Source organism: Sapajus apella, unplaced genomic scaffold, assembly GCF_009761245.1.
Source record: "Sapajus apella isolate SASKATOON/1434 unplaced genomic scaffold, GSC_monkey_1.0 scaffold664, whole genome shotgun sequence".
Taxonomy (NCBI): domain Eukaryota; kingdom Metazoa; phylum Chordata; class Mammalia; order Primates; family Cebidae; genus Sapajus; species Sapajus apella.
The window spans coordinates 1,709-22,592 of NW_022437590.1; the positions used below are offsets into that span (position 1 = coordinate 1,709).

At 35.3% G+C, this 20,884-nt stretch overlaps 1 protein-coding gene across 1 annotated transcript in view; it reads right to left on the minus strand.

Annotated features, from left to right (window-relative positions):
- Window positions 1-1,001: 1,001 nt before the first annotated feature.
- Window positions 1,002-20,884, minus strand: part of LOC116546195 (dynein heavy chain 7, axonemal-like) — a 29,953-nt gene continuing 10,070 nt past the window's right edge. The window contains exons 7-15 of the mRNA XM_032272502.1: window positions 19,927-20,058; window positions 18,376-18,600; window positions 15,903-16,100; window positions 10,634-10,789; window positions 9,788-9,956; window positions 7,919-8,045; window positions 6,343-6,562; window positions 4,091-4,963; window positions 1,002-1,876 (exon numbers count right to left, since the gene is read on the minus strand). Coding sequence (XP_032128393.1) covers window positions 1,643-1,876; window positions 4,091-4,963; window positions 6,343-6,562; window positions 7,919-8,045; window positions 9,788-9,956; window positions 10,634-10,789; window positions 15,903-16,100; window positions 18,376-18,600; window positions 19,927-20,058 — 2,334 coding nt within the window. The 3' untranslated portion in view covers window positions 1,002-1,642. The remainder of the gene's footprint in view (window positions 1,877-4,090; window positions 4,964-6,342; window positions 6,563-7,918; window positions 8,046-9,787; window positions 9,957-10,633; window positions 10,790-15,902; window positions 16,101-18,375; window positions 18,601-19,926; window positions 20,059-20,884) is intronic.

Genomic DNA, 20,884 nt, shown 5'->3' on the forward strand with positions numbered 1-20,884 from the left:
ACATTTGAAAAAGGAAAATTTGAAAGGCAAATAAGAATATTTGAAAATGTCTTAAAAACTGACTCTTTCAACCTGTAAGTTTGAACTTATAACATTGTGACTTCAAAATTTATAACCAGTCTGTTTAAACTCTTCATATAAGTTTGTATCTCGTTTTTATAATCCTTCTTTTTGTTAGGGTAGCCTTACTATTGTGAATGCACAATCAAACAAAAGCCATGAGCGACGTCCAAAATTTAATCATTCTCCAAGAGCTTTTGATCTCCTGGATAAGAAAATACGAAAAAAGCAAGATGCCATTATGTTAAAGATCATAAGCTCTACACAGAAAGACAATTATGTTGAGAGCCAAAGAAATAATGAATTCCAGCCAAGTTATGCAGCAGTCACCGTGGGAGTTGCAGATTACATTAGGTAGTTGAAAAATTCCTAATGGTATGATTCAAACACAGGGTTATAGACCACAGTGATGACAACAGGCCTGCTTGGGACGGCACAGCAATAGTCACTATGAATACAGATGAGGAGTGTCATATCCGTATCTAGGCAGATGCTGCCCAATATGAGAAAAGGTGCTTCAAAATGCTTGAGATAGTGGGTTAGCCACAGAAAGATTTAGAATTAACCATAGAAATACGTACAAAAATCAAACTCATAGTATTAATATTTTTATATTATCTGTGTATATTTGTTGTTTTATGTATTCTTTTTAATCTTTAAAAGAATTTGTTCAATTCATGGGTCAGGCTTGAGCTTCCAATATAAATCGTGTGACCAAACAATAAATTTACATTTGAGTTTTTAAGTAGAAATCAGATTAATTTATAGATAATATTCAAACATTTAAAAGTACTTAAGGCTTACCATGTGTATACATTTAAAATACTAGACTTATAAATTATTTAAGTATCTAGTAATGTTTGATTTGTTAAATCAGAACTTAAAAGGGAAATATAAATACTGCATTAAAAATTTTATCTAAACAAGCTTTTGAATGGAGCCATACAGTAATCCAGGGTCCCCTTTAAAGGTAACCACTAAAATTTTCCAAACTTCCTACTTTCTAGCTTAATGTTGTGATGTTTTTAAATTTTGTAGTATACATACATACTGAATTTCAATTTTTAGAACCAAGGAAATATTTGAATAAACTTTTATGCACACAAAAGTCACCCTCAAGAACATTAAAAAAAAACTCACATTGACATTTTCTATAGCACATAAATTTACTCATGTTTATATTGATGTTTTCAAATGAGAGTTTATTAGAGAATAGCTGTCCCTCCCTAGAGTCTCAGCTGTTCAGTATCCAAAGAAAGGGTTTAACTATTATCTAATCATTTATCAGAGAAAACTCACTCTCTAGTAGTGTTTACTCAATATTCAGAGTTCTGGTTGGAGTATCTTCATTCTTCCAAGAGTGATTGTGCATCTCCAATGTGCAAGGCAATGTGCCCGTACGAGAAGGATGAGACCCCTCCCTATACTCAAAATGTTTGTGGATTAAATTATTTAAAGATGTAACAAAACTCACAGTGTATTTCTATAAAATAAACCCCTATTACATCATATTTATGTCATTTTTGCACACACAAATATTTTTAATTCTCTATAGCTTACTTAGAAATATGAAATTTCATTTTTACCTTCTTTTCTTTTCTAACAATAATTTGAAGGTGGAGATTAATTCGAGGTAAGAGGTAGGAGTCACATAATTGTGTCTTTGAAGTTCAACAAAGAAAGATTTTGATAAATTGATAGTAGAAGTGTGGAAGCTTTTACACATGTCGATACAGCCATCTCGTATTTCCTCTGACATTTCAATTTCTTCCAGGAATCGTGAGGCAACTGCCTGGAGTGCATCTTCAGGCCATGACTAAATTTAAGACAAATGCTTTAGCACTTTATTAAGATTACAAATCTGGAATTGTTACTACCGCAGCCCTTTACAACGTACGGATGTTGCGGGTAAGGGGAATAGTGTGACAGAAGGCATGGGAGAGACAATTTCATAAGGAAATTTCCCAAGGACTTGCATACTTAGGACAGGGAGCCAGGAGCTAGTTAGTGCATATAACATTCGCTGTCTGTGGTTTGTTCTGAGTTAGAGAAATTATTCATGAGTGCTGCAGGAGAAAGGAATGGCAGAGGAACTAAATTTATGGAATTTCTACTTCTGTATGCATTTTACCAGTATTATCTCATTTAATTCTCCTGAGAATGATGTAGGCATCATTCTTGAAATAGCTTTCAAAGCCTTTCTCTTCTTTATCTACCTCAATCATCCCAATTCAAGCCTCCACTATCATCTGCCTGCAAGATTCCAATAGCATCCTAACTGCTTGCATTCTCCACAGAGCTGCAAGAATGATTTTTTCAAAATACAAATTAGCTCATATTACATTCCCCAATTTATAACCATTCAAAGACTTCCCAGCATTCTTAAAGTAAAATCCAAACCAGCTTGCCATTCTCCATCTGATTTGGCCCTTCCTGTATTTCCGACCTGTTATACCACTTTCCCCCACAGTTCCTATGCTCCTGTCACCCTGATTTTCTGCCACGCTCTCCTTTCTTCTGTCTAGCCGCTTGACTTCACTAGTTTATCCTCTGTGTCCACATCTCAGTACTGACATGATTTTGTCTTTCCAGTTTCCTCTTCAAACCCTTAATTTGTCCCTTATTTAAAAAGCATTTACGTGTAATCCCAGCACTTTGGGAGGCCGAGGAGGGCAGATCACCTAAGCTCAGGAGTTCAAGACCAGCCTGGCCAACATGGTGACACCCCGTCTCTACTAAAAATACAAAAATTAGCCAGGTGTGGTGGCAGAAACCTTTAATCCCAGCTACTTGGGAGGCTAAGGCAGGGGAATCTCTTGAACCCAGGAGGCGGAGGTTGCAGTGAGCCAAGATTGTGCCACTGCGCTCCAGCCTGGGTGGCAAGATTGAGACTGCATTTCAAAACAACAACAAAGCATTTACTCCCTATATGCTACCCTGTCTGATGAAATTATGTGTTGCTTATTTGTCTGTAGACAGGGAGCTCAAGGAGAGCAGAGATCTTATCTATTTCATTTGCTTCATCTCCAGCTTTTAGATTAAGACATGCTACAAAGCAAAACAGAATTCAATAAATGTTTTGCATGAAATAATTAATTTTACCAGGAAGTGGAGGTACAAAGAGGTTCTATAAATTTTCTAAGGTCATAAATGCTTTTCTGTTAGATCCCACTTACAGGATCTCAGCCACAGCCCACAGATTTCTTACTACACTGGCACAGAATGCATTGTGACACACTGTTGAAGCTAGAAGGGAAAATTAAACTACTATTCCCATCTAACTATTCTCCCTTTGCTGCTCCTCTTCCCCACCCCTCGTCCCCACCCCACCATCCACTCGCTGCCTTTGTCTGCTCTGCTCCGTGCTTCCCAGTACTGAGGTCCACTACAAAAAACGTCACTCTGGCTTTCTTCCTTTTAACTTCTTTGGGTTTAGCTAAAGGAAAGAGATTGGGGTGTAGGGCGGGGATGGTAAAGAAGTGAGACATAGGGGTATTTGAATGCTCCCTTCCTTTCTAGCAGTAGCTGAGTTCTAGGTTTCTGGTTCCTGTTCCTGTTGGGCAGTCTTACATCCACAGCTCTAAGCTCTGAGTTCCGGTAACAGTCTTCCCTTCCTCTGCCCTTTTATCCCCGGGGATAGTAACACCTCCTGCTACTGCTCCACTCTCCACTTCCAGAGTGTTCTAACATCCCCTCTTGGCCCCCTTAACCCTGCCTACACCTCTGTGAACAGTTCCTTCATTATGGTTTCTTCAGTGAAGGGTTCAAGCGTGCTCTGTGTTTGTCAGGACACACAAATTTATCATAACACTTCCTATAATATATTGAAGTTAGTGATCACATATACTCTTAATAAATGCTTTTGTATTATGATGATTTCTTGAATTATAATTTCATAAAATACATTACAAATGATCAGAAGATTCTGCTAAACTACATTTTGGGGCGGTTGGGAGTCTATAAAATAAGTCACGATGAGGACAGAAATTCAACATTTCTAGAAGTCTATCTAAAATACACATGACGATACCTGAAACCAGTCAATGGTGCAGCAGTTAACAAGAGCAGGGAACTTCCTTAGACGATTCCGAAATGCATCTCCAATGGGACTCATGGCAAGGACCACATGCAGTTGGTTGCGGCAACGATCAATAAACATGTTGAAAAGGGCTATGGGGCTGCCATCTGTTTGCTTGGTTTTATCTCGCTGGCGATCTATGTGACGCATCTTATCACATATCTCTTGCTTCTCATCTAATGCAAAGAGATTTGGAATCTCCCCAGCATTTAGCAGATTATTGACATCTTCCAGAAATGACTCTTTTTTAATCTGAGTATCTGTAAACAGGAAGACACCCTGCATCTCACCTTCGGCACATTTCCTTAAGATCACTTTTAAATCTTCATGCCATTCAGTAATATCATACCCCTTAGAGATTTCAACTTGGAAAACTGAATAATCAGCCATGTGGGCAGCTAATCTGGTGACAGACTGTCTTCCGCTCCCTCCAACCCCTACTAGGAGAGCATGGCTGCGAGGCTGCTTCAGGATCCTGGAAATTCTGCTGATGTGCTCTACAGCAAATCGAAACAAGACGAGGTTCATGGGTTTTTTGCTTATATTGTTGTATTCTTCTAGGTGAATTTCTACTATCATTCGAAGATTATCCACATCTGTGACTTCTCTGTAGTTGGTATCCTCCCTCTTGGGATCATGGAAATCACAAAACATTAAGCTGCGTAAGTCATCTTCTTCCACTATTCCATCATTATCAAAATCCAAACGTTGAAAAAGCTCATGAAAATCTTCATGCATGTAGTTTTTCAAAATTTCTTGAATATAGTTGATGAGCCAGCTTCTGTCTGCATTGTCCAGAAGGCGGTCATAATATACTCGAAGGACCTGTATAATAATTAAAAAGCAGCTTTAGGAACTGACTTTCTTCAGATTTTTTTAAAAAAGTTATTATTTCTGTGCTAATATCAACTAATAAAAAAATTCTTAGAAAATTTCTGTGGGTTTTATTGAAAGTTTATCCAAATAATCAGGGCGCATTTATAATAATGTTGTTTTAAATGTTAATTTTGACCATATATTTAGAATAATAAGGTTATATTCAGTTACTAATCAATGAAAGGTAATTTTGGGGGTGGGAGCTGAAGTAGATGTAGAGATGCTAAGAGAATTAAGGCCTTGAGAAGGTAGTGACTGCCTTTGCTGGTCGCTCAGATGGGGATAGCAGAGCTGGGCACCAGTATCCAGGGATTCCCAACTCCTTTCCAGTGATGTTTCCTTTTTCTAAGATAGATAATATTTTGAAAGTTATTGACAAATCAATAATTTTTTTTTCCAAAAAGCACATTTTCTAGAAAAGGAAATGTCTTGGGTAGAGGGAGAGTTGTTTGGGATATGTGTTAATTATTTTTATTTTAGGTCATTACAAAGAACAATCTATCAAAATAAATCTCTGGTTATATGCACATGTTATGGGATTGCAAGAAACAGTCAGGCTTGCTACATGTAACAACTGCTTTCTTAAAGCAGTGTAAGTGTCCCAGGGGTATGGTCTATTTTGGACTGAATTATGTCCCCCCAAAATTCTTATGTTAAAGCCCTAACTCTCAATGTGACTGAATTTGGGAATAGGATCTTTAAGGAGGCACTTAGGGTTGAATGAGGTCATAAGGGTAGGGCCCTAAAACTATAGGATAGTGTCCTTGTAAGAAGAGGAAGAGGCACTAAAGTGTGTGCGTTCTCTCTCTCTCTCTGGTTCTTGTTCCTATTGGGCAGCCCTTATATGCACAGAGAAAGGGCCATGTGAGGACACAGAGACAAGGTGGCTTTAGCAAGCCAGCATGAGAAAATAAATTTCTTTTGTTTAAGCCACTACATTTGTGCAGTAATACTACACAAATAAGTAATGCAGAAAAAAAATCCCATGTTCATTTCTTATAAAAACATCTCCTTAAAAAGTGTTCCATTTCAAACGTATTTGAAGTCAAACTAATAAGGATTAAACTACTTAAGGGAAACTGGCTTAAAGTGATACCTACTATGAAATAGCCTATAAATCAACAGAAATTCCTAAATCTGAATATGGGAGATAACGCATTTTCAACATCATAAAACATTTTAAATATTTTTCTTGAACACTGATCTTCAAAATGCCAAATAACTGAATACATTTCAGCAATACAAATAGCAGAATATTTCCTTTTACTCAGTTGGTGGCATGGTAAATCTTTCTCACATAATCCCATTTCAGTAACTGGAAAATTTACCTCATGAACCCAAAGACGTTTAATTGCTTCTGTGGTTTCTGTTGTTTCTGGTCTTGACAAACACACACCTTGAATGACACGGGAGAAATCACGGAGGTTGAACAAGTAGTGAGATTTAGCTGGAGTAGGCAAGAGATTCTTCATTGCGTCTTTATACAGAGTCATTGTGCCATTTACGATTTGTGTGGTCAAATCTAGAAATTCATCTGGAAATTTATAACTTAAAAATTGTTTAAATAAAAAGAAAGGAAAATGTTAGCAATTATAAAATTATGACACATAAAGGACATTTAGCAGGACCAACAAAAAATTTTATTTTTGATTAAATCAATTTCATTTATAAAATTACCATATCTTATTACAATAATAATAGATTTTTACTCCTTTTAAAGCTACTTTCCATTTACTATTTTATGGTATGTCCAAAATAACCCTGTGAAATGAGCAGGGCCCAGTTTAATGGACTTAAAACCACTTAAGTGAACAGACAGCCAAGGAACCCAGATTATGTAATCCCAAATCCACCAGACAAGCATTTCCCAACCTCTTTCACCCCAACATTCTCAACTGCATATCAATATAATCCATAAGGAACACTGGTGAAACAGGTATTTTCAGAGGAAAAAAAAAGGAGGAAAATAAAATATATAAAATAAGGAAAAGAGAAAAAAGGAAAGTAAAACAGTGAACCAAGACAAAGTGCATGATTAGGGTATAAAGGACATAGAGAAGTAATTTAGAAAGACTACCTATATTTAACTTCTGGGTTGTCAAGGAACCAGCTGTCTACTCCATCATCACTGGATAAGGCAAGGAACTACAATTTCTTGAGAATGGGCATGGGGACACTGGCAGACTTCCCCTGCCCAGCCTAGTTTGGCTTCCTGATATCTCTGCATCTTGTGGAGTAGCAGAATCTCTACAGTTAGGCAGCGCCAAGGCAATACTTCTCAGACTTGGACATGAATATCCCTGCAGGACTCAAGAGTTCTACTAGAGGGTATCAAAGTCACTGCACAAACCTAATAAATCTTTCCAGCAGTAATTGAATTCAGTGGTGAAAACTCAAAATAATAATTCAAACATGAACATATGATATAGCAGAATGGTCAGGCTTCTTTGTGTTATGCTCCCACACTGGGAGGTAGGAGGAACAGGGGCAAATCATGTTGTCTATTACCTTTTCCTTATCTAGGAATGCTTTTGTTCTTTGAAATATGCTATTTAATATTGGTATGTTTCTAAAATATTTTATACTGTCAGGCCTCCATGTGCAAGCCTGGACCCAAAAGTCTGAAGTCCTGCCTGCCTTGGCTAATCACCATCCCCGTCCCACTGTAACTGATCTTACTCCATAACACCCCTGCCCCCTCCCCAAAGGATTTATCCCAACGTATAAAACCAACTCTTATCCCACTGCCCTTCACTGATGTCCTTTTTGGCCTCAGCCCACCTGCACCCAGGTGAATAAACAGCCATGTTGCTCACATAAAGCTTGTTTGGGGGAGGCCTCTTCATTCAAAGCCTGCATTTTAACATATACCTCCTAAAAAAACACAAATTTTTCATTACTTACCAGATTTTTAAATGCCAAGTTAAGATTCTGGAGAAGATTGTAAACATGGATTTGTCACTAAACTCATTGATTGTTATAATATTGAAATGTCGCATGTATCGAGGAGTTACTGGATTTCGACCACCACCTAAACATTAAAAACTGTAAATCTTAATAATGTTACTAGTATATACAAGAGTATTTTCTCAAATATTTTATAGTTTAAAGTAACTTAAAAGATGGACAAATTCATGGCACACAAAGTTAAGAGTAATCAATTGCTTGGATAACCCTGACATCAAAACTATTTTTCCCTCAAACCCAAGGTGTTACTTTTCTAGGTGAATTAACTGAATGAGTTCAACTAATTAGACATAATCTTGGGTCAAATCTATATTACTAAGGGAAATCAGACCAGGCAGAAAAAGCCATAGGCCACGGTCTCCATAGTTTACAGCCTAAAGCAATGAATAGTAAACATCCTTAATGCAATATTAAGAGGTAATATTACACAATACTAATGTAATCCTGGTGAATCTGACTGACCAAAGTTTAGGGTACTTCCCATAGGCTGGGATTCAGCACAACTATGACATAGAGCCAAATTCTTGTCCCACATTTTGAAATGAATTTGCTCAAAACTAGTCTATATGAACGTTCAGAAATTGTGGTAGTTTTAGAAAATAGAAATGGGGTTCAAAAGGAAAAAGATACCTCAAGGTTTTAGTATACTCTTCTTTCCAATGCCTGAGGAGGCAGGGAACAATGGACATGTGAGTATAAATGCCTGGCTTGGGGTGGTGTGGGAGAAAGAAAGTGGAACTGAAGTCTGAAACCCAGGAGCAACATGGTCTTTTATTTAATAAACGAAACAAAACAAAACAAACAACAACAACAAAAAACAGTCTGAGCATAATAACAAGCCTCCAAGCCCCTGACTCCACAAAATATAAAAACAAAGTAAGCCAGGCCTGGTGGTGCATGCCTGTGGTCCTAGCTGCTCAGGAGGCTGAGGTGGGAGGATCACTTGAGCTGAGGAGTTTGAGGCTGCAGTGGGCTATGATTGCACCACTGCACCCACCTCAGCAACAGAGTGAGACCCTGTCTCAAAAACAAACAGAAAGTGTTCAAGACAGTCCAGGAAGTGTGCTGAGAGCAATTACTGACTCAGAGCAAACTGTATTACATACAGGTCAGATAAAGGTCAGAATTAGGGAGCAAATACGAGAGAGATTCCCTGAAGTGGTATATCAACGCAAGCAATTTTTTAAAAAAAGACATACTGGCTTGAGGTCAGGAAGAAAACAGTTAAAGATGTCTCATTAAAGCAAGCCATTTTAGACATCACAGCATTAAAAGCAAATTTCCTCTACATAGAGATTTCTTAGAGTATAAATTTCTCTTGGAAAATGTAAAGGATCTTTTGGCCATTTCCTACTTAAATTCTTCTCAGTAGCTTGTTTAAATCCAGAGACTGACTTGAATGGAACTTGATTGGGGTTGATTTCTGAAGCAGGGACCATTCTACACAGTTGAAGATTAAGGAATGACACAGAGGAAGATGAGCTGCCCCAGGAGGATGTGAGTTTTCAGAAGGCAGAAACAGGAAATGGGGGGCAAACTTTCAGAAGGTAGGAGATAAAAGGATTTGGAAGAGTTTCAGAAGATGGGAGAAAAAAGGATTTGGAAGAGTTGGTGGGTGTATAGCCCATCCAAGATCACCCACTTTATAGAGTTGCCCATGTAATGCATTCTGTTAGGTCACAGTAGATACACATAGAAAACATACACACAAAACATTGAATGCAAAAGTATTCTTTTCCAGTTAGTTCTTTAGCTATAGCCAGAGTGATTTTTCTGTCTTAATAATCACAAACTCAGAAAATGTACCTGGAGGTCCCATAGCACACATGATCTGGATGTCCACTAGTTTAATCATGGAACAATCTTTTAGGTCATACCAGTTCCAGTGATCTAACCACTGTCTAAGTAACTCAATGGGAGGTTGAGCCCCATATACCTCCCGAGCAGGCATATTGACATCATCTACAAACACAATCTGAGAATGAGAAGAGAAGAAGTACAGAAAATATTAACATCTCAACATAGAGTCCTATTGTGTAAACAATATGGAGGCAAATACTTAGCTATCTACTTGCAGAGGACATATGGGGAAGTGATGTTTCTTTTCTAAACAAGAATATCCTCAGCTTCCATGCTTTTAGCATTCATATTCTTCAAGAATTATGGAGACATTCTCATTGCCAATATTTGTAGCTCAGGACTTATTAATCCTTTCATACAATTTGTTTCTCAATAAATCACGTATTTTTTCCTTATACCACACATTTCAGTTCATGAAAATAGATGAGAAAGGTGAGAACAGTGTTCTTTGTGGAGGAACACAGGTAAATCCATTGAGAGCTGGTTGCTGAAGGTCTACAATAGCAAGCAGCAAAGGCTGCTAAGTAAAAATATTAGTGAAAGAATCAGGAAGGTAGATGATTTCTTGATGAATATTCTACCTTCAACTCAAAGGGCAACTCCTTGTTTTAAACATCAAGCTGTCTAGTGCACATACAAATATAACTATACGTCTGGGAAAACTTTTTAATCTGAATTTGTGACACAAAATAACCTATAGAAAAAGATGTTTATCCCTAGGATATTTGGTTTCCTTGTTCTGACTGTAGCAATATATGTGAACAGGCCCAGTGCTATACAAAGAGTCATTACCATTCTCTTGCCCAGAGGAGGACCAAAAACTCCCTTTCTTCTCTTGTCCAATTTTGACATGATAATATTCTGAGTTTGAGCTGCTGTAGTTTGTGCCGAGAAGTTAATTAGCAGAGGTTTGTAGATTTCCTTATTTAGTTGATTTAAAAGAAAATTCTATGTAACAAAATAATAAAATGAGTCATAGTTGAAATTATGTTTTGACATTTCAGAATAAACACTAAGCATCATTACTGACAGACCCAAATTTAACCTTAAGTATCATAATATTGTACAAATTGATGGAATCAGTAGGAATAACAGTTACCATGCCAATGGAGTGTCTCTATGTGTCCACCCTCTTGCATGTGCCTTCTCTGGTTTTCACAGCCACTGGGGAGTACACATTCCTCCTTAACTTGGAGTCACAGAGACTCAGAGGTTAGGAAACTTGCCTAGTTTGTCCAAGATGGGCAAGAATTCAGACTGCCGTTTGTCTCTCTCCACATCAATATTCTTTTTCATATATCCTATTATCTTTCCACTTACATATGAAGCTATTTTCTGTAAGTTAAAAAGCTTAAAAACATAACCGTATTTTCAAAATGGAATTCACTAGGAAGCAGGTGGAATTACAATGGTTCTTAATCAAGATGTATGCCAGGAACAGGACATATCAGAATTCCCTGAGGAGCTCTTCAAAATAAAATTGCCTCTCCCCACTCCTTTTTCCCCTTCTCTCCCTTAAGAGTTCTGTGTAGGGCACAATCCCTTGTCAATGAAGGGCCAATTTATTAGAAAAGTCTTAAGTAAATCACATATTTTCTTAATGAACACTAGTATCTATCACATGCACATATGAATAAAGGAAGGGAAATGGTGAAGTTTTTTGCCTGTTCTAAACTTCACTTGCATTAAGTGCTTGCAGCATTCAACTTTATAATTTAGATACTAAATTACAACCCAAAGTATCAAGTGGTAAAACACCTCAAGCAAGTCCTCTTTTCATGTTGTGATTACATACTAAATATTACCATAATTTAAGCAAATGAAAATTTTGAAACCATACTTTAAAATATTAATCTATTCATCAAGGCAACATGTATTTTAAAAAGAACTTATGATGTTCTCATTAATGACTACATTCAGCACACATGACAGGAGTACTGGCAGGCAGAACAAATAGAGAAAATAAGGAAGAAGGAGGGTGACAAGCTGGTCAGAGATTCTGGAGGAAGGTTTTCACTCCTCCCATCAGCCCAGCAGGAGCTACCTTTTTAAATTTAAAATTGTTTTTCTTTTCACAGAATGAGCACGTTCTAAAAAGGAAGTTCTTTTTTTCTTTTTTCTTTTTTTTTTATTGTACTTTAGGTTCTGGGGTACATGAGCAGATCATGCAGGATTGTTGCATAGGTACACACATGGCAATGTGGTTGGCTACCTCCATCCCCACCCTCCCCTCCCCAACACCTACATCTGGCATTTGTCCCTATGTTATCCCTCAGCGACCTCCCCACCCCACAGCTGACCCTACCTTGGCCCCCCACCAACAGACCCCAGTTTGAATAGCAAAAACTGGGAATGGGGAAGTTTAGAATAAATGTAGGAATATGTTTTTGTGACTATTATGATTAAAACGTCTTTTATGATTTTATGATTATAATGTAAGTGACAGATTATTTTAAGAGGAATAATAGTTTGAAAACAAGTTATCTATGTATTTAAGGAAACAACTCCCTATTCTGAGCAACTATAAGAAAGAAAAGATGTGTCTGAGTAAAATAAATTTATATAATTTTTTAAAAATTATTGCTTAAGACTCTAAAAAATTATTTCACTTTGCTTGCCTACATGATATACAATGTAGATACTGTATTATACTATATTTTTATTCAGCTAACAGTGGCAGTAATATGGCAGAAACATGGTAGGTAATCAATAAATTTTTGTTGGATTAATGGAAGAACTAAATGAAACAAGAATGAAAATAAGGGGTGGGTATGGTGGCTCCAGCCTGTAATTCCAGCACTTTGGGGGGTCAAGTCAGGAGAACTGCTTGAGCTCAGGAGTTGGAGATCAGCCTGGGCCACACAGTCAGATCCCACTTCTAAAAAAAAAAAAAATTAGCTGGGAGTGGTGGTGCATTCCTGTAGTCCCAGCTAATTGGGAGGTTGAAGTGAGGAGATCACTTGAGCCCAGGAAGCCAAGGCTGGAGTGAGCTGTGATTGTGCTACTGCATTCCTGCCTAGGGGACAGAGCAAGACCCTGTCTCTCAAAAAATAAAAGAATGAAAATAGGAATGTAACACATACATAAGCCATGGCATGAACAGTTTGGCAGTGGGCATTGAGACCATCTAAAAGCAGAAATAAATCTAACCATAATAAATATAAATAGTTCTAAAAACAAAATTCAAATGTAATTAATATAAAAATTCTAAAAGAGTTGCTGCATAATATTAAAAATAATTTGGCAAAAATAAACTGAGGTTTTAAAACATCTCCGTCTTACCAGAAGATGGTGAAAGGTACAGGAGACAAACGGCAGTACTTCAACTCTTCCTAGCTAACTGGATAGGGAAAGGAGGTCCATGGATACTGTTATTCATAGTATTGATAACTTAAAAATGAATTAAAAAAAATTATAGACCAGAAAAATTCTTAGTGTTTTAAAATAGATTAACACTAGAAGAATTTTAAATAGTTTTCATATACTTCTAAATCAATAGGAAGAAGAAATATTATAAACATATCATAACAGAAATTAAAGATTTTTAAAGCACATAAGCTAAACAGAAAATGTGAATACAAAAGTATGACTCATCATGACAATTTATGTATCTGAGATCAATGTCCTTATTAAAAGGAAAAAGGGCTCAGATTGACACAAATACAAAATGCAGCGACACGCTGAGTCTAAGTAATCAAGAAATACTTAAAGTGAAAAGAACAAGCAAAAATAGATCATGTAAATGGAAAAAAAAAAAAAAAAGAAAAGTAACTAAAGAGGACCATTAATAGAGTATTGTTCTGTATATTGCTTACATCATATGTAGAAATAAAATGTGCAAATCAGACCATTATTAGAATGTTGCTCTAATTTCAGAAGTGTATAGGTGATTTAAAAATTCTAAATAGTAAATTTTCACTTTTTATCATGATGCCTTAAAAATTATATCAACAAAATTTATGGCTTTATAAGCTATCATCAGGTAAGCCTTATTCTTCAGTTTAAATGAATACTTCTCATAATACTCCCACAGATAAAATTTTACTTGGTCAACTGAAAGATGAGTATTTTTGATGTTTACATTTAACACTCAAAATTAAGTACATACTTACAAAAATTACTTGTTTCTTTTTTCAATTTAATGATCAAATTATATGTGTTCATTAAAATTATTCTATAAAAGCTTTGTATTTATGTGAAAGGGAAAATACTTATTTGCCAACAGAGATTACTTTTAAATGAGAAACAACCATAATACTAAATATTGTATTTTTAACAATCATTTTAATCTAAGCTCTCAACAATGTAAATTGTATGAAATTATAGAGTCCTTCCAACAACTATGAAGATACTAAAACTCCCTCGACAGATTTGCTGTCAACCAGTATCTTCAGTAAATTTTTTTTTGTTGTATTGCTTTAACTTACATTTTTAGGTAATGTTTAATACTACTTATTTTTTCAAAGTTTATTTAAAATATAAAGAGATGTATAATAATTTGAAGAGAAAATCACTTTAAATTATAAATTTTATATTTCCTTCTTTCAACCAGATGAAATACAGGTACCAAGTTTTATTAAGCAGCTTATATAAATAAATTCTCAATGAAATTACTTTAGGGAAATTAAAATTATGTAATATTGTCTCAAAGTAATATTTTCTTTCCCAGAAGAATAAATTTTGGAGACTTCAGCCTTCTATTTATATTATTTACAATGTAACTAACTCTTAATTAATTGAGGTAATGAACTCCCCCTGAAGGGCATGGTGGACAATAACCTTTCTGAGGAACAACTTAATATTCATCAAAAAATCAACAATTCCATTTCCAGGAATCCTAGAAAATTTTCCTAAACAAACAGAGATAAGAACAAAGATTTAGCTACAAAATCATTCATTGCAATCTTATTTCTAAAGCAAACTGTTAGAAAAATTAGGGATTTGAATCAATTATCATAAAATTATAGAATTGAATACTATATCCTTAAAATAATCTTGTAGAAAAATAAATTTGAAAGATATTTACAATATTCATTTTTAAAAGAAAATTACAAAGTTATGTTCCTCAGTGTGTGAAAAGGAATGTTTTTATCTCCAGGCACTTTATTCCTGGGCTGAATTTGATGAAGGTACAAATGACAAAGGCTTGTATTTTCTTCTAACCACTGCCTTCAATCACGTTGTCTCTATTCCCTTACCCATGGTGATATCTTAGATAAATCAGCTTTCTGTACACTTTGAGTATTTTTTTTTTTTTTTTTTTAAAGCCAGGCCAAAAATACTCCTTGATTTAAATTCTCAGTGAAAATGTATCTCTCCCGCCTCTTGGATACTCCCATACATTCAAGCATTTAGTTTATGAGAGCTGTCATTCCAATCTTTTATGAAAGAGATTATTCAATCAATACTAGGATGGCTATGTAACTATATTGCCAAACACATTTCAGAAAGATTATAAGATGTAATGTTAAAGTCAATAAAGAACAAGAAACAGGTACTGTGGGGAATGTGAATTAACTGGGAACCTACAATGAGAGAGGGGCTGTCAAAAGACACCTTCATTCTCCTCCACAGGCTGCGTAAAGCTTCTGAGACTGTGGCATTTTCTATTACAGCGGCTAGCATATTATCTTCACTAACAGACAACAATTCCAGACATCATTAAGGAAAATCAGTCTTGTTACTACACAATAATCCTTCAGATATAAAATAACTTAGAAAGCATCAAATGTAACTAAAACACACTTTCAAGAGATACGAAATTCTCATGTGGAACAAGCAATTCTTTTTAAAATACTAAAATAAATGGGGCAAAAATTTAGTGATATAAAATGCCATCATATCATTAATCAATTTTCTAAAACAAATAGACAATTATCGCTTCTTGGCCTTTTGGCCAAAATCAAAAATAAAATAAGTAGGCAATTTTTCAAAAATTCTCTGTGGTTGAAACATCAAAGTACTTGAGTATTTTTAAAAAATTATTTGTCTACTATTTCAAAAACTAATGTTCCTAGGAAGATTATGCACAGTTTAATATGTATATTTCTGCAAGACTTACAATAATGTAAACACTCTTCCCAGTTCCCGTTGGTCCTACAAATATTGAAGGCTTTTGATGAGTGGTCAGCAATTCCATTAATGCAGAGTATCGAATTGTGTCCAGAGTTGGCACAATGATTTCATTAAAAAATACGTCTTTAGGAATTGGAGGAGCGTCTTTCAATTTCTTTATCCATGGTTCCCATTTTCCTATTCCCTATTTAAAATAAACAACCAAGTAATGAATGTTATAAAATACTTTTAAAAGCTCTATACTCCTGTGCTATTGTAGAAAAGGCTAAGACCAACAAACCCTGATATATATACATTTGTTTTATCCTTTAAGACACGTAACACTCAGTTTGAAGGTTAGATTGTATGTGTAAATTAAGGAGAAACTAGCTTTTACACAAATACAAATGAAATGGCAATGCTGTGGGTTTTTGATGCTCTGAAACCACTGCTTTCACCTACCCAATGATCAATTATTGTGGCCAAATGTTAGATTATTCAATGGTATTGAGAAAATTAAACTAACCAATGGACTAAAGAGTAAATAATTTTACAATATAGTTTTTTCTCCCTAGAAGATAAGCTGCATATTGCTTGCCTTTTATAACAGTATTGATAACGTTAGCGTATCAATGCAGGCAAGATTTCTTTCTAAAAATGTATAGTAAAAAATATATAAAATTTATCCTTAACCATTTTTAAGTGCATAGTTCAGTAGTGTTAACTATATTCACATTGCTGTGTAACAGATCTCTAGAACAGGAAAGATTTCTTAATATGAGACTATTATGAGTTAACATTATGCCATATTTTTACATCCAATTAGCTTGTGAACTAAAATTTTAATTCGCTATGACAGTGTTTATAACAAAAACATTCAAGAATATCATGTTAACTCTCACTTCTTAGAAAAACACAACCACCCTTCTTAGAGAATAAAATCTAAATTCCTGGTCATTCAAAGTACATCAGAATTCAGACCCATCTATGCTTCACAACCAGGCCTCACTGATGCACCTGTTGGTCCCCCTGCTTCCCTGGGTCCCTGAGCTTTGATGCATGGCACTCCTTGGGCCAGAATGGCACATGACTGTAATCTGAAGAGGTTATGAACTCACAGAGGGATGCACTGCGCTTTACTCATTCTTGTATCTTCAGGTACAAGACTGTGCAGAGAGCCGAGATTTTTTTCTAGGGTGTTAAATTCAGTCTGAAAATTGTATTATAAAGAAGTATTTCTAGAATCAATAAAGAAAATAATGCCTTTCCAAGCTCTTGATAATCTTTTCAAACGTGTCTTTTGATACTGTATAGGAAAGGAATCATTAAGAATCAGAAAACCTGAAATGTACCATTATTTAGAGGTTGTGTGATCCTGAGACAACCGCATAAAATCTCTGAGCCCCATTTCCTCAACAGCAAAACCTGCAAAATAATTCTACCCTTCCCACTTTACCAAAGTGTTGGAAAATAAAATAGAAATAATTGCAGAAAGCTTAATAAACTTTACCCTGAAAATGTAGGGTATTAATAGTAATTTGAAATAAAATTAAATTAACAAAAGTAAAAATATTATATCTGTGTTGGGCACAGTGACCCCTTCTGGTATGAGTTAGCAATAGATTGCAAGAACCATAAAAATTCAAAAAGCAATACAGTAATGCCTTTTCTAGAAATTTATCTTAAGGATATAATCAGATATGTATCCAATGACTTGTATCCAAGAATATTTATCAAGGTAGTATTTATAAAAGTGAGAATCTTAAAACAACCAAAAACAGTCCAATGTCCGAGGGTAGGAAATTATGACTAAATCATAGTCCATTCATATGGTAGGGAGACTTTAGAAAGCAAGTTTACTGAAGAAACATTAGTGAAACAGCAAGTTGTTCTCATTAAGAAAAAGGAAGGACATAAAGCTGCCCACTGGGAATGTTGTATGATCCCAATTTTACTTAAATCTGTATATATTTAAATAATATGTATTCCTAAACTTGGTCCTCAGTACAATACTTGTGGAAGTTGTTATACAAAAACAGCCCCCACCCAAGTTTTATTTTCCAATCCGTTTGGGAAGCACTGAATTAAGATTACACCACCTGGGTTCCTAGAGGACTTCTTAGTGCCTAGTATACTAACATGCACTGTGAATCTCTAAGAGCTGTCCTTAAACAGTATATGCCTGGTGTGATTCTATTTAATGAGTGCAGTTGGTCCATCAGATATTATTATCTCATAGTACCATTGGGAAGAAATATGTTTGGAGAACACAGACCATAGCTATACAGAAAGAGTGACTTTACTAGGACTCAAACCTAGAGCTGTCTGACTTCAATCCAGTAGTACACCTTCCTCTAATCTATGCTGTCTCTTAAGGTAAACAGCGATGATGAAGGTGGCCACAGAGCCATCATATGCTGGGTATTGGAGAGGGGACTCTGCCAGGCTGGCAGTTGCAAATCTTGCTTCAGAACTCTTACCTCAGTGACAAATTGATAATCATAAATTGTTCCTTTTTCAGGAAATGGGACAGTTAGTGTCTTTGAGGATGTTTGTTCAGTACCACTCTGTAATTTAAACCTATTTCGAGTTAGATCTGAAATCGGACCTTCCATAAGTTCTCGAAGAATCTTATTAAATTTCAACCGATCATCATCTGTACAAGAAGCACCAACGGACCAGATCAATGAAAACAGAAAAATGCCCTGCGATGGAGAGATGAGAAGATTAAGAACAATTAAAGAGTAATTTTAATCTGTCCTTGAAGCTTACATATCAGATCAACCAGATTAGTAGCTCTGAAAGGAAACACATAAGCTCATATATAATGGTAGGTCATCTCAGGATTTTGTATCATAAAAGTTTTTAAAAATCAAATTGCATGTCTTATAAAATCTTAGAGAAGATACTACAAAACAAAGTATACATTCTGGCCATATGAAACTTCAGAATGATTAGTAAATTGCATATTTTCAACACATGATAGCAGCTTGATATTAAAAGAAACTTAGAAATAACTTATTAAGGCATTACAGCACACTGTAATAAGGCAAATAACCTACATATTAATTTTATTTAAATTTTGATATGGTGGGTTTACTTTAAGTAGAACATATTTAAATTATTTTATTTGTAATATCTGAGCACTAACTGTATAAACTAGAATTGCAATTCTGCAAGCAAAAGATACTAGCTTTCTTCTTTCCAGACTCAAAAAGAGGAAACAGAGTAGAAGACAAGACCCACCAATAAGGTAGAAAACCAGTTTGCTTGTTTAAAAACAAGGTCTTTTATTAAGTCCAAAGCCAAGAGAGTCTGGACTATGCTCACGAAAGTTCTGCACTCTACTTCAATCTTGTTCACCTACTCCTAGTTTACTCACAGACCGTTTCTCTCCAGAAACCATTTAACACTAAATTTAAAAATTTATTTCAAAACATGTAAGTTATGCAAGTACCATACTGACCACAGAAGTGCTACCATGAATAGTACTGGAATATTTTCATTAAAAAATCCAAAGTCTACTGATATTTTTATTCCCATTTAAAAAATCATTTATTGATTACCTATATATTTTCTTGCTTTCCTTAATCCAAATATATATTTATACACACACATATGTATACAAATAATTTATATCTCATGAAAAAAGGAAGAATAATCAAGGGGGAAAAAAACAATAAATTACTATAGTTTGGAAAGGGGGTAAATCTCGTTGCCAAAATGGTCACTGACATTTTGGGAATGAATCATTTCTGAGGCTGGTCAAACAACCTGAGATTTTAGTAGCAAATCTGAGGCAATCTCTGGGCTCCGTCTGAACCTCGTGATGCACCACGACTGCCAGTTAAGGAGCTTCCCCACCAGCAGTTACAATTTGGGGCCAGACTTTTTCCTCACTCTTCCGCTACCACCTGTTGACTAGTCTTCAACTTCAGGGGAAAAATGAGTTTCATAAATTAAAAAGCTTTAAGGAAAGGCAGTAGATACCTGTCTTTCTGTAGCAAGATACAGAAGGCAATGGACCTTACCTCAAGCAAAGAGTAAGTTTCTCGATCATTTCTCTCCTTTAGTTTGGCTTCATCAGCAAAATCATCCATAAAACAGTCTATTAGATTCATTAAGGATCGGACTAAGTTTGTGTCGGAAGTAGGAGATAATTCCTGAAAAGTCAGTATGAAAAAAAGTATAAACAATTTAAATTAGATACTACCTAAAACAGCCCCAGCTAATATTTATTAAGCTCATTAAATTTTAGCAGAGAGTAATAATTTTAAATTCATACTATCTATGAATAGGTACTATTATTACAATTCACTTGAGAGAACTGGATGTTATATTCAGGTAGTGTGTACTCTTTAACCTCTCATATCGATTCTCGAATTAAAAAAAATAACTGTTACATGTGTAGTTAATTTAAGATATAGATTCTAGGGTATACTAATTTTATACATGAAAACACTAAAAAAATTTCAGAGAAGGCAGTTAATTTGTGTATCTAAAATGCTTAATAAGTAAAATCCATTTTAGAGCATATTTACAAGGCATAGCAATACTCATAGTAAACTGTGAAATACAATTTCAAGTCTTGGAGCCCTCAAAAACCTTTCTGGGTGCTTAAACTGTCGTGCACTTTACTTTTCTGCATGTCACCAGGATAGTTTATAAAATAAGTGAAATAACAAGTACTGCTCCTAGAACCATGCAGCATATATTAAGTTATCATAGGTGTTTGTCTTCTCCCCATGCAGGTTTCTTCCAGTTGTCAAAGTCACATTTTTTGGTGGTTAACAAGTAAAAATTAACTCTCTAAAACAGACTCCTGAAGATTAGAAGCAGGCGACTCCATCTTCAGCTGTCACCCCAGTAGAAACATCAGAAAAGGCAGCTGAGTTTCTATGTGTGGGACTAAGTATTACTGATGCAACACTAAAACACAAACAGTTATCACTGCAAATAAAACAGATACTTATTACTACATAGCAAATA